Here is a 12,435-nt window from a genome sequence, read left to right as displayed (position 1 = left end):
TCTTATTTCTGTAGTTTATTTTCAGTGAGAAGGCCAAAACACAAAAATGTATCAGTGAAGTATCTATACTGTGGACCTTCAATTTATTTGATGTTGTATTAAAAAAATAACCTCATAAAATTTTGTTATGACCTTGTTTCTAGCCTGACCTTTCTTTTGTTTTTTAGCCAAGATTCTTTAGTAATTGTATTTTACAGTCTTTCAGAAAAATTTCTATCTTAAGAGCAGCAGTACATGAAAATGCTCTTTCTTTGCTATCTAGATACTAGTGTTCAGCAGAGTATTAGAATTATAGTGGTAGAATTGGGGAGATCATGAAAGGAATGTTTATAATTTTTTGCGTATCAGTTTTTAACTCTTAAAAGGCTATAACATTTTTAGTATTACTAGAATGATCATATCATGTATTTCTAAGAGAAGAAACCCTTTTGAAGGTAGAAAAGTATGCTATTAATTATGACAAGATAAGAGACCTTACCAGGACATGTGTTCACCTCAAGTATAACACATTAGCCATGGGTGTGTTGTATTTATAATTCTATATCCAGTGAAGGAAGTACATTAAGGTAGTAGTTCTAAGGTTTTTTTTATGTCAGAGTCATCACCCCCACCCCCTTGGAGACAGGATCTCACTCTGTAAGTGCTGGGATTACAGGCGCATGCCACTCATGCCGGGCAGAATCACTTCTAAAGCTTTCTCAAAATACACATAATTTCAAGCCCTTTAGAGATTCTGATTTACTATGTTTGTTGTGGGAATTGGGAATCTATATTTTTGTTTCAGTTTCGTTGTTCACTCTGATCAGCATTCAAGTTGAGAACCACAAATATAAACCAATAATTCTTACTTGCAAGCAGATGTAAAAAAAGAGATTTCCCGTTTTGAGGGGAGTCTATTGATTATGCAAATCTAGGTGAAAATGTAGTTCAGTAATAGAAGTGGTTATTGTTAATAAATTCTTTAGTTATCTGGAATAAATTAGGAAAAGTGAACAATACATTGCTATTATGTATGTAATTAACACATTGCGATGCAAACATAAAGATTAGTAATGTAGTAATATTTACTATGTAAAATACCTTTGTGGCTGTTTATTTTCTGTTTTGCCTTAATTATTTCTGAGCTTTTTAACCTAAGCTTCTGCACTTGAACAGGACAATACAGTATGTTGACTAACTGTGTATATATTTTTAAAGAAGAAAGAGATGTGTTTTTTTATATTTGAACATTCTAGTTTATTCTTTTTCTGATATGGAAGACAGGTCACATGCTTTAATCACATTCTTGGATTATTTTGTTGAGTCTATCTTTAAGCAGATGTTTTGGTCTCATTTTGGTTATTCTATGTGGGGGATAGATTGCTGTATGGGACAGCATTTATTTTTATTTGTTCCTAGTTTTTCTGAGTTAAATTCTCACAAGGTCATATTTTTCCCTAAGACTATAAGTAAGTTTGCCTTTGTTTCTTTAAATTAATTTTATTGGTACATTTTAAATATACAAAATGATAACATTCATTGTATGGAATTTGTACCTATAGATATATCTTGATTCTTTTTTCTCCCATTCTTCTCCCCTCCCTTCAACCCCTCTTCTCCTTATTTACAAAAGTAAGTTTTCCTTTGTAATCACCATTTAAATTTCAGTGTACAAGTGTTGCGTGAGATCACTGTGAGGCATAAAAAGAAGCTGGACACTGCTCCTGAGTTTAGGAGTTCAGTGTTCTAGAACTTGTTTGAGGGGTTCCCCCTACTGGTATAACTGATAAAAGTGGCCAAGTGCAGGTTGAATTGCTGATATGAAAGACAAGATGTGGCTAGTTTTTTTTTTCCCTTTTTGTAATGCAGACTTAATAGTTTATTTTTTAAAAAATGTGTTTGTTTCTTACTAATAAAATGACTTAAAAACACTTGGGGCTTGATCTGCTGTTTAATTGTCTCATCCATTAAATACAGGTTAAGGGTAATACCCTGTGTTGGTGTAGCCATTAAAACTAGACTGTCAGCTATTTTGAGCATATATGCATATATATTTTATATGTATGTATCCATTGTATATTAAGTTAATGTGGAAAATCAATGTGAATAACATACTTTAACTATCCCCCCTATCATGGAAATATTTTTAAACATTCTTAGTCCCTTAATGCTTTTGGAGTTATCAGAGATAAAAGTATACTTTTAGATTATAATTTTTAGGATGTAAACTTGCTAGTGGATTGCATTCAAGAATTGGCAGTAGAATAGCTAACTGAAGTTCTGTTTATGTACTACACTGATATGTGTTTAGAGGTTAATGTTAGAAAAATCATATGTAGGTAAGTGTAATGTCATGAGGACTAAACTAGTGATTGAGAATGTTGTTAAACAATTAAAACTACAATTTTTTTAAAATAACCTTCCTGAAAAAAGCTGCACATTGTAATCAGTGTTCTGACACATAATATATGTTGTGTTTATTAATGTAAAATATTTAAAACATTGTTTAGTTTTCAGTATTTGGCCCTTGATCCAACACTTTTGTTAGGTGGTTTTAAGTGATCAGTCTTTAATTCGCTATAAAACTATACATAATTACTGAGTTGGTGTTGGTTATTTAGATGAACTTGCATATTTGCAAAACGTATTTAGTGCTCAGAAGAATGAACTTACCTTTGTTATCCTCCTTTTGTGCATTAGGCTACTGTGGAGCTGATATCAAGGCCCTGTGCACTGAAGCTGCCCTGATCGCCCTTCGGAGGCGTTACCCCCAGATCTATGCTAGCAGTCATAAACTGCAGCTGGATGTTTCCTCAATTGTGCTCAGTGCCCAGGATTTTTACCACGCAATGCAGAATATTGTGCCTGCTTCCCAACGTGCTGTGATGTCTTCGGGACATGCGCTATCCCCCATTATAAGGCCGCTGCTGGAAAGAAGCTTCAATAACATCCTAGCTGTCTTACAAAAAGTGTTTCCTCATGCTGAAATTAGCCAGAGTGACAAGAAAGAAGGTACTTTTTCATGTAATTAAAATATATGGTAATGTTCCCTTACAAAATTATTTAGGTGTTACTCTTTTGTATTTGCCATAACTGGATAAGATCTGTTTCACTCACTAGTGTATATTGCAGACCTGGAACATTACCAAGCATCTGGTAGTTGTCCGGTGAATATTTGTACAATGAATGAATATTTGTTCACTCTTGGGATATTCTAACAATCTTAATGTAGGAGTGCTATTATCTTTAGAAAGGGACTGTAATAATAATAGCTTACGTACATTATTATAAAGCACTTAACACAAATTATCATTTGTTAATCCTTGTCAAAGTCTGGATTTGGGTTACATAGGGTCACTCAGTAGGTTCTGGGGCCTTCTTGAACTCAGGCAGCCTTACTCTGTAGCCCAGCAGTGGCCAACCTTTTGAGACAAACAGCCAAATTACAACCCAAAACCTACTCATTCATCACTCATTCATTGCCACTACTGCAATTAAACCTGAATGCTGAGGTTTTACTTTAGGAAAAACAACTCTTACATTAGCATTTTTTGGGTGGTTGTTTTGGGTTTTATTTTGAAATAGGGTCTTACTATGCAGTTCAGATTGGCCTGGAACTTTGTGGCAATCCTCCTGCCTCAGCCTCCTGAGTGCTGAGATTACAGGCATGTGCCACCATGCCCAGCAACATCTTTTGTCTTAAAAGAAAAACAGCACACATGCCGTAGGTTCACCACCACTGCTATAGCCAGTGCTCTTGCTATGCTGCTCTTGCACCCCTGTGGATTCACCTCATCACATGTATTTTAGTGTTACTTGCAGGGCATTTGCAGTGTGCTATGCTGATTGGAATGTGAGCTGTTGATAAGGGAACAAATTTGGGGTAGAGAACCATGAATTTGATTAAGCCTTAAGATTGTACTTTGAGATCTGAGACAAAAACAAAAAGCTACCTCTAAAAGCATGACTCATTTGCAGGAGAAAACTAGAAGTTTAGGTTGGCATTTAATGAGTAAAACCCCTGAACTTCGAGGGAGAGTACGGTACGTTCTGTGGGATGTGGCATCTTGTTGGGAAGGAGTTTGCTCCAAATAGAAAATGGCTCAAAGGCTGAGGTAGGAGGATTGCTGTGAATTCAAGGCCAACCTGATCTGCATAGTGAGACCCTGTCTCAAAAAAAGAACAAGTTAAAAAAAAAAAAAAGCCAGGTGTGGTGGCACACCCTTGTAATCCCCACACTTGGGAGGCTGAGCCAGGAGGATTGTTTCGAGTTTGGGAGTTTGAGACCAGCCTGAGCTACAAAGTGAGCTCAGGCCAGCCTGACCTGTATAGCGAGATTCTGTCTCAAAAAAGAAAAAGAAAAAGAACAAGTTACAAGAAATATACTGACATTAAAAATGTTATACAGTGAGGGCTGGGCATATAGCTCAGTGGCAGAGTGCTTGCCCTAATATGTGTGAGGCCCTAAGTTTGGTATATAAAAGTATATATAAAATCATTAGTACTGTCAGTAAATTTTGCTGTCACTATAGATATACTTTTCAAAAACTTTAAATTTTTAGGGATAGAATTATGAATTGCCTAGATTACATCTACATGGATTGATTTCTTAAATTTTGCAGTAGGGAAAGGAACATACACTGAGCCAGGTACTATGCCACAACCTATAAAACTGTTTAAATCTGTGTTTTTCATAACTGGGAATATGTGTCTTCCTCCACATTTTAAATTCATGAAAATTACTGTTAAAAAACTGTAAAAGTCTCACCTTCCCTTCTGCAAGATTATGTCTCTTTTACCTCCATGTGAGATCTATCATTTTATGGAATTATTACCTGTTTTCCTCTAAATTTTCCCCCATCAGTATAAAGTACACTTTAGTTTCAGCTAATTAAATTAAATGACATGTACCAGTGAGGAAGACCAATCAAATTTTATTCATCGGCAATTTTCTTTTAGTTATGTAGATGTATTATTCTGGAGATTTTTGGTCTTTAATAGTTTCTTAGACACGTATGCTCCCTGTATGATATTAACACTCGGATGGTACTCAGTTATTTTCCAGATTATTTAAAAAATACTAGCTTTTTAAAAAGCCACTAAGATCTCCATCTGGCAGCACAGTTCTATATCATTTTATATCCCTTGCCCCACTTTGGAAGGTTCTGATCTGTGTCAGTCTTTTTTGGGGTGGTGGAGCATACGTCTCTTTATGTTGCTTAGGCAGGTCCCGTACTCCTGGGCTCAGGTGATCCTCTTGCCTCTTTTAAGTAGTGAGATTACCAGTGCGCACAGCCACTCCTGGAGTTGATTTCTACCAATCTTGATTCTTGCTTACATCCTCTGTACATGTAGTTTGTTTTTTATTGGTCAAATTGGCACCTGTGATCGGCATGTGTGAAATACAGCTGTTAATATTTTAGTTTATATCCAGGAAGTTTTAATTATTGCACTCTCTGTATCAATTTTAGTTGTTGTTAGTCCACTAAGTGGTAACCTAAGGTCATAGAGAGACCAGTGCAGTTCAAACAAGTGAATTTAAAGGCTGGCTTTGACGGAATTTCCTTCATTTTTAAATTTTTTAAAAATTATTTTTGGTACAGGTTGGCCCTGAACTTGTAGCAATTCTCTTGTCTCAGCCTCCTGCATGCTGGGATTACAGGCATGGCTTCCATCTCCATTTTAATTAGGCTATATGCCTGGCTCCTCAGCTATGTTTGTTTCAAGGTAGGATCTCACTGAGTTGCTCAGGCTTGAAATCCTTGTGCGTCGGCCTCTTGAACTGCTGAGATTGCAGCCCTGTATTTCTGTGCCTGACTAGGCTAGACTTTCCTTAAAAAAAGAAAAAAGGTCAATTTTTCCTTATTGTTGCTTTTATTAGAACTGGCCTTGATGCAGCTGCCTGTTAACTGAACCAAATATGAAATGGTCAGATTTGGGTCCAGTTTAACTCAAAAGTTTTAGTTGATAGGTGGAATTTTTATGACTACCACTTTTTTCCAGACTTGTTTTAATCAATGAAGTCTCTCAATTTGCATATCCTAATACTTAGGTGGATGGTAATACTGAAGGCAAAATGCTATAGTTTGTCAGTTTGTCCAGTCAATCTGTATTATTTGATAGATTTGATAACTTGTTAATGTCACTTGATTTTTAACCCAATTTTTCTTAACTTTTTTAGAGTACTAATATTAAATGCCTTGTGCTTTTTATTTTTGAACAGATATAGAAACTCTAATTGTAGATGATAGTGAAGATGAGAATGCTTTATCAATTTTTGAGACTAGTTGTCATTCAGGATCACCAAAGAAACAGTCATCAGCTGCTGCTATCCATAAATCCTACCTTCATTTTACAATGTGAGTCGTTTATTTTGAATTTTTTCCAATTTAAAATTATTTTTGATACTTTATATTTAGAATGATAATATATTTTTTACTTGTGGTTTAAGTTTGGGGTCTTTTGTTTTTCTGTTCAGACACAGTTCTGGAAAAATTTCCTATATATACCTTTTGATATGATAATAATTAGTTTACTGATCAACTACTTAGATTGTTTTTCCCAAGTAGGAGCATGTTATCTACTAGTTTTCTTCTTGTTGTTGTTTTTTAATGATCGTGTTTTCATTTTCTCATTTCTTTTGTTGGGGCACAGATTACCCTTTGGAAATCAACCTGTGGGACCCAGGTTTATTGGTTTTTATTTGAACTAAAATGAACAGAAATGAAATATTTGTTTACCACATTCTAGAGTATTTTAACTTGTGATAAGTTTCATGTGAAGATTTAGAGGTTCTAAAGATACTAAAGACATTTTGAATTAAAAGTTCCTCAGTAGTTAAATAACTTTTGATTCTCTAAAACCTCATTAGTTTACTTTTGTAATTTGAATTTTATGGTTTTTCTATTTACTTTTGCCTTTTTACTATCGGTGCTAAAGCAGCATTTCTTGTGCATCATTATGGGTAAATACTTTTAGTGAAAATGTAATTTTAAATTGAGACCATATAGTTTTCAAATTCTAACAGCATCATTACTTTTATTTACATAATTAGCACCATAGTTGAAGGCCCATAAAGCTCCAGTCAGGTAGGTCTAATGACATTTCACAGTCCAGCCTCTTCTAAGTCATTTTTCTTTAGAAGTATTTTGAGCAAATTCAAGACTTCATCCCGAATCAGTGTTTCCCTTGTGTAGAGTTTGGTGAAATGTTGTTTTGGTTATTTGCATTGATAATTCTTTCTTGGTTTTATTTTTTAAAGCGATCCCAAGTTGCTTTCATCTATTGTTTTCTTGACACGTTAACATCAAGCTCTACTATTAGAAACGTTCTTCTTCTTTTCCAGGTCCTTCCCTTTATGTTCTCAGGGGTGTTTTCTTACACTCTGTCTTGCATTTTACAGCTATTTTATTAATAGTTTTATTAATAGTTATTTTATTAATAGCAAATTATATACATTTTGTTGGCTGTTTACCTCGCTAGCGTTTGAGCGTGTGCGTATGTGTTGAAACTGTCAGACAGTTTTAGATGTTCGGTTTTGTAGTAACAGGAGCTATCTGCATATGACTTATGTTCCAGTATTGTAAGATAGCTCTGCTGTCAATAAAGGAATACAAAGACAGATTTTAGTATTAGAAAGTTTTGTTTCCAGTTTTGTATTGACTTTTTATTAAGAACATTCTCTTCCACTGATGTGTGCCATCGGTATGGCTCATTTGCTTAATTTAGCTTTTCTAAAAGGATTGCGTTAAGTTCCTTTATGTAATCTTTTCCAGTTTACTGATTCACTTTGATTTAATAGTAAGAGAGCTGTAATCTCGATCAAGTTTTTCTCTTTTTAGGTGTCTCAGTAATATTTACTAGTTTATCGCTGTTCACCCATTCATTCTTCCGTTTTTGTTTATGTGAGTTCCTGTAATAGGTGTTGAAACCATAAACATGAAACGATACAGTGTGGTTCTTACTCTGGAGAAGCTCTTGTACTGGGGCTGACAATGATTGTGATGTGGCTGAAATTCTATAAAAGCAAAACTAATCCCGTTGTCTACTCCAGGAAAGCTTCATAGGAGACGTAGTGACACTTGCTGAGTAAGAAGGGATGAAAGCACTAGAGTGCTTATGACAAACTAGATCTGCGCTGGATATGCAAATAATATAGCATTTAAAGTACTATCATTTATGGTACAGACAAGGAACCTGAAATACAAGTAAGGCCATTGTCCGGGATCACGCTGCTCCCACTTTGTGCAGCCAAGTTTTCTGCTGTTTCCTGGGGTTATTTTTTTCCAAACTAATTTTTGAGCTTAATAAAAGCCTTTAGTAAGAACTACACACAGAGGTGGTTTTTGTGTGTGTTTTGTTTTGTTTTCTTCTGGTTGGTTTATTTTTCTGTAAACTGCATGAATTAGCATGCCAGATCAATGCAGAAGAGGTTAACAGGCAAGAAGAAAGCCTAACATTAGCACTGGTCACTAAATATACCAGCCTGGGGAATTGCTGGTCATTTCTGGGAATAATTTAAAACAGTGGGACAGCTTTTTTTTTTTTTTTTAAGATTTAAGATAAGTAGGAGTCAAGACAGTTAAGGTTTTCTAATCTGGTACAGAAGCCTTATGATAGAAAATAAGTTTTCTTTCTTTCTTTAGTTACCATAAGGGGATTAGAAACAGAGCTTTCTGAGGTTTTAAAAGTGAAAATAGCTTTGTTTTTTCTGATTAGAAAGATGATATACTCTGTAGAAAATTCAAGTAATAAAGAAGAACATAAAGAAGAAAGTAAAAATTAAAGCCCCACCACCTTAAGGTAATATACAGTATTTGTTAAAGTTTTGGTGACCACGCTTCCATGTTCTCTTTATGCATAGAAGTAGAGCTACACATTATTTTATATAGATTATATACTCCTATAAGCTGTTAATGTGATGTGCTTTTTAATTCACTATACTGGGAGTATTTTATGTTAGTATGTGTTTAATATTCTTTAAGATAGTTACATAGTATGTAATTTCTGAAATGATATAATTTCCAAAACTTATAGAATTTATAAAATTAGAGGTTTTTAGTTTTCTTCTTTATAAACAGTGATGTAACAAGCATCTTTTTAAAGTATATACCTTTACATCATTATGTTTCAAGGCTCAAGGTAAATTTTAAGAAGCGTAATTATCACTGGGTGTGGTGGCGCATGCCTGTAATCCCAGCACTTGGGAGGCTGAGGCAGGAGGATCATTGTGAGTTTGAGACCAGCCTGGGCTGTATAAGTGAGTTCAAGGCCAGCCTGTACTACATAGGGAGATCCTGTCCTAATCCCCCCACAAAAAAGTGTTGATTATTATATTAAAACGTTGATACAGATTGTTACATTGCTTTTAGTAAAGTTGTACTTAATAATTTACATTTTTGCCACTAACATATGAGAGTGTTATTTTCATAGTACCTTATAAATTTTGAGTTCCTCCTCCTTGTCCTCCTTCCCCTTCTTCCCCTCTCCCTCCTGCTTTTACCTCCTCCTCTCCCTCCCCCTCTGCTTCCTCCTTCTCTGCCCCCTCCTCTTTTCTTTAAGTGTGTGTGGTGCTGGAAATTGAAGCCAGGGCCTCATACATGGTAGGTAAACACTCTACCACTGAGCTACATCCCCAGTCTTGTTTGTGTTTTAACCTTTATCAACATATAGTTGAAAAAAAATTTTTCTTGTTTGTTTGAATCATTCATTTGTTCTTTCACATATGTATTTGTTCATTCAAATATTTTTTTAAGTGTCCATTACGTGCTAGAAATTATCCTAGGTACTTGCCTCTGTTGGTGAACAAAATGAATAAGATCCCAGCCCTCACTGAGCTTACATTTTAGACAGAGGAGACCTGCAATAAAATAATAAATATAATAGATAAAATATTAGAAGATAAGTCCTATGAAAAAATGTGAAAATTAGTAAGAGATCAGTGAATCCTTTGGGTGGGGTGAATTAAAGTAGTTTTAAACATGTACCAAATGTCACCCTCTCACTGATAAAGGGTATTAATTTTTAATTACTGTAACAAATAGAAAGTTCTTTATCATTGTTTTTCTATTTTCTTAATTGTTTAAAGTCTGTACAAATGACTACCGTATCATTCTCAAGCCTGCGTTGTTCTTGAGCTTTGGACCCTGTTCAGTTGCCTGTCTGTCCTTTCCTGAACCACAGATCTTTCTGTGTGAAGCTGGACTGTATCTCTGCTTTACTTCCTATGAGTCCTGAGGTCTACCACTTCATTCAATCGTCCCAGTAAGAATTTGGCATCATATTCCACTTCTGTCTTTATTTTCCTTCTTGTATCTCATTAATGATGAAGTCCTGTTGATTTTTCTTATGAAATAAGCTTCACTTTAGGCTATTGTTTTTTTCTCTGGTACTATTCTTACTAGATTATCATTAACATCTCATACCTATGTTACTATAGCAGACCCTTAAATTGGTCCTCTTACCTCCTGTCTGCCTTCTTTCAAAACCCTTCGCTGCACTGATATACTGAGCTAGAGTTATCTTCTCAAATATGAGCAGTTGTCCCTTAGTATCTCTGGGGGATTAATTCCAATTTAGTATTCTGTCTGGAATACTAAAATTGAGTAATCAAGTCTTTTATATAAAATGGTGTATGAATATCTTCCTGTGTGTTTTAAGTAATTTCTAAATAGCTTATAATTGCTAAAATAATGTAAATGTGGTGTAATTATTTGTTATACTGTGTTGTTTAGGGAATAATGATGAGAAGAATTCTGTACATGTTCAGTAGAAACACAACTTTATTTCCCAAACATCCTGGTTGACTGCATGGATGTGGAACCTATAGATATGGAGATCTGACTCTACATGATTATGTATTCCTCTAAAGTATCCTGGTGTTTCCTCTGTTTGCAGTCCATGTTCCAAACTTTTAACAACAGAAGACTTTTCACAGACCTTCATAGGCTCCCTCTTTTCCCCCTTCTTCTCCCTAGCCCTAAGGCTTTTACCACCTATATTGCTCATATGTGAAAAGGAGCTGGCTCTATGAACCGTAGGAGGTACTCCAAAGGTCTATATTGTTTTTAGCTTCTGGTTCTTTGTTTCTTCCTTTTAAAAATTAGTTTTATTTTGTTTTGGTACCAGGAATTGAATTCAGGACTTTGCACTTGCCAGGCAGGTGCTGTGCCATTGAGCTATCTCCCCAGCCTGCTTCTGATTCTTTGTACATCCTTTCTTCCTTGGAATTATCCTTCTGCTTGTACTCCTATTGGGTTTCTAGTTTGATAATACTTTGGGAAACCACTTCTCTCATTGGAATCTTCTGTAATACCATGTACATAAACAATTCCACTTAGTAATCACAGTGAATTACAATTTGCACATTTCTATTTTCACTAAATACTATTCATTTATAAACTATGTGCTTACAGTGGAATTGTAGAATACCTAGGGCCAAGGCATTCAGCATAGTAGACATCCTACAAATGTTAAATGGTTAAACATTTTTAAGGTGTTGTCTTTTTCTGTTTTCCTTGTGAACATCTCTTCATGTCTTTTGCCCCAGAGAGGTAGGTTCTGGAGGTTTGTTGCTGTTTTTTTCTAACTGTGTACAGACTCTTTATACATTAAGGACCATTGCTGTTCATGGCAAATTCTTTGTCCCATTTGCTTGTCATATGATTCAGATTATGATTTTTTGAGTTACAAAAAGTTTTTAGTTTTTTGTGAATTAAAATATTTGAGGGCTGCTTGTATGGCTCATGGGTAGAGCCCCATGTGTTAGATCCCAGTGCTATGAGAAACAGAACAGAGCAAAATATAAATATATATATATATTTGAAATATGTAATATATATGAATGTTTAGTGTGTATATGAATCATTTATTTTTATTTATATTTGGGATAGAATTTGTTTTGTTTTGTGTGCTCCTGGGGTTAAAAGCCCAGGAGCTCAGGTATGCTAGGCAAGAGCAGCACTACTGCTGAACTGTATCTCCAGCCCTAAAATTCATTTTGTTGATGATACTGTGAAATGAGGATCTGAAGCCTCTGGGTTTTTGTTGTGTTTTGTTTTGGAGACAGGGTCTCACTGTACAGTCCAAGCTGGCCTTGAACTCACTATATAGCCCAGGCTGTCCTTGAACCAGCAGTGATCCTCCTGCCTCAGCCTCCCAAGTGCTGCTATGACCGGCATGCACCACCACGCCCAGCTATCCTCTGTGTTTTTTTGTTAGTTTGTTTGTTTTTGGTACCGGGAATTGAACTCATGACCTCAGGCTTGCCAGGCAAGCCCTTGTGCTGCTGAGCTATATCCCTGGCCCTCCTCTGTATTTTTAAATGTTTATTTTAAAATTTATCCTTGCTACATTTATCTTTATGCTTGTATAAAATGTTTTCAGTTACTGATTTATTTCCTGAGCTGTTTTGTTTCACTGTGTTTCTTTTCTTCAGTGTATCCTTTCTGTTAATTG

At 35.3% G+C, this 12,435-nt stretch overlaps 1 protein-coding gene across 2 annotated transcripts in view; it reads left to right on the top strand.

The window, feature by feature from the left end:
• The window catches only part of Atad2b (ATPase family, AAA domain containing 2B), a 140,071-nt gene that overhangs the window by 79,716 nt on the left and 47,920 nt on the right, over positions 1-12,435 (top strand). For both annotated transcript variants that reach the window (XM_005400367.2, XM_005400366.2), the window contains exons 16-17: positions 2,680-2,991; positions 6,203-6,338. In XM_005400367.2, the coding sequence (XP_005400424.1) occupies positions 2,680-2,991; positions 6,203-6,338 (448 nt within the window). The remainder of the gene's footprint in view (positions 1-2,679; positions 2,992-6,202; positions 6,339-12,435) is intronic.

The sequence above is a fragment of the Chinchilla lanigera genome, unplaced genomic scaffold (genome assembly GCF_000276665.1).
Source record: "Chinchilla lanigera isolate Chin_1 unplaced genomic scaffold, ChiLan1.0 scaffold00068, whole genome shotgun sequence".
NCBI lineage: Eukaryota > Metazoa > Chordata > Mammalia > Rodentia > Chinchillidae > Chinchilla > Chinchilla lanigera.
The sequence above is the reverse complement of the archived record's forward strand: the minus strand, read 5'-3'. Positions and strand labels throughout refer to the sequence as shown.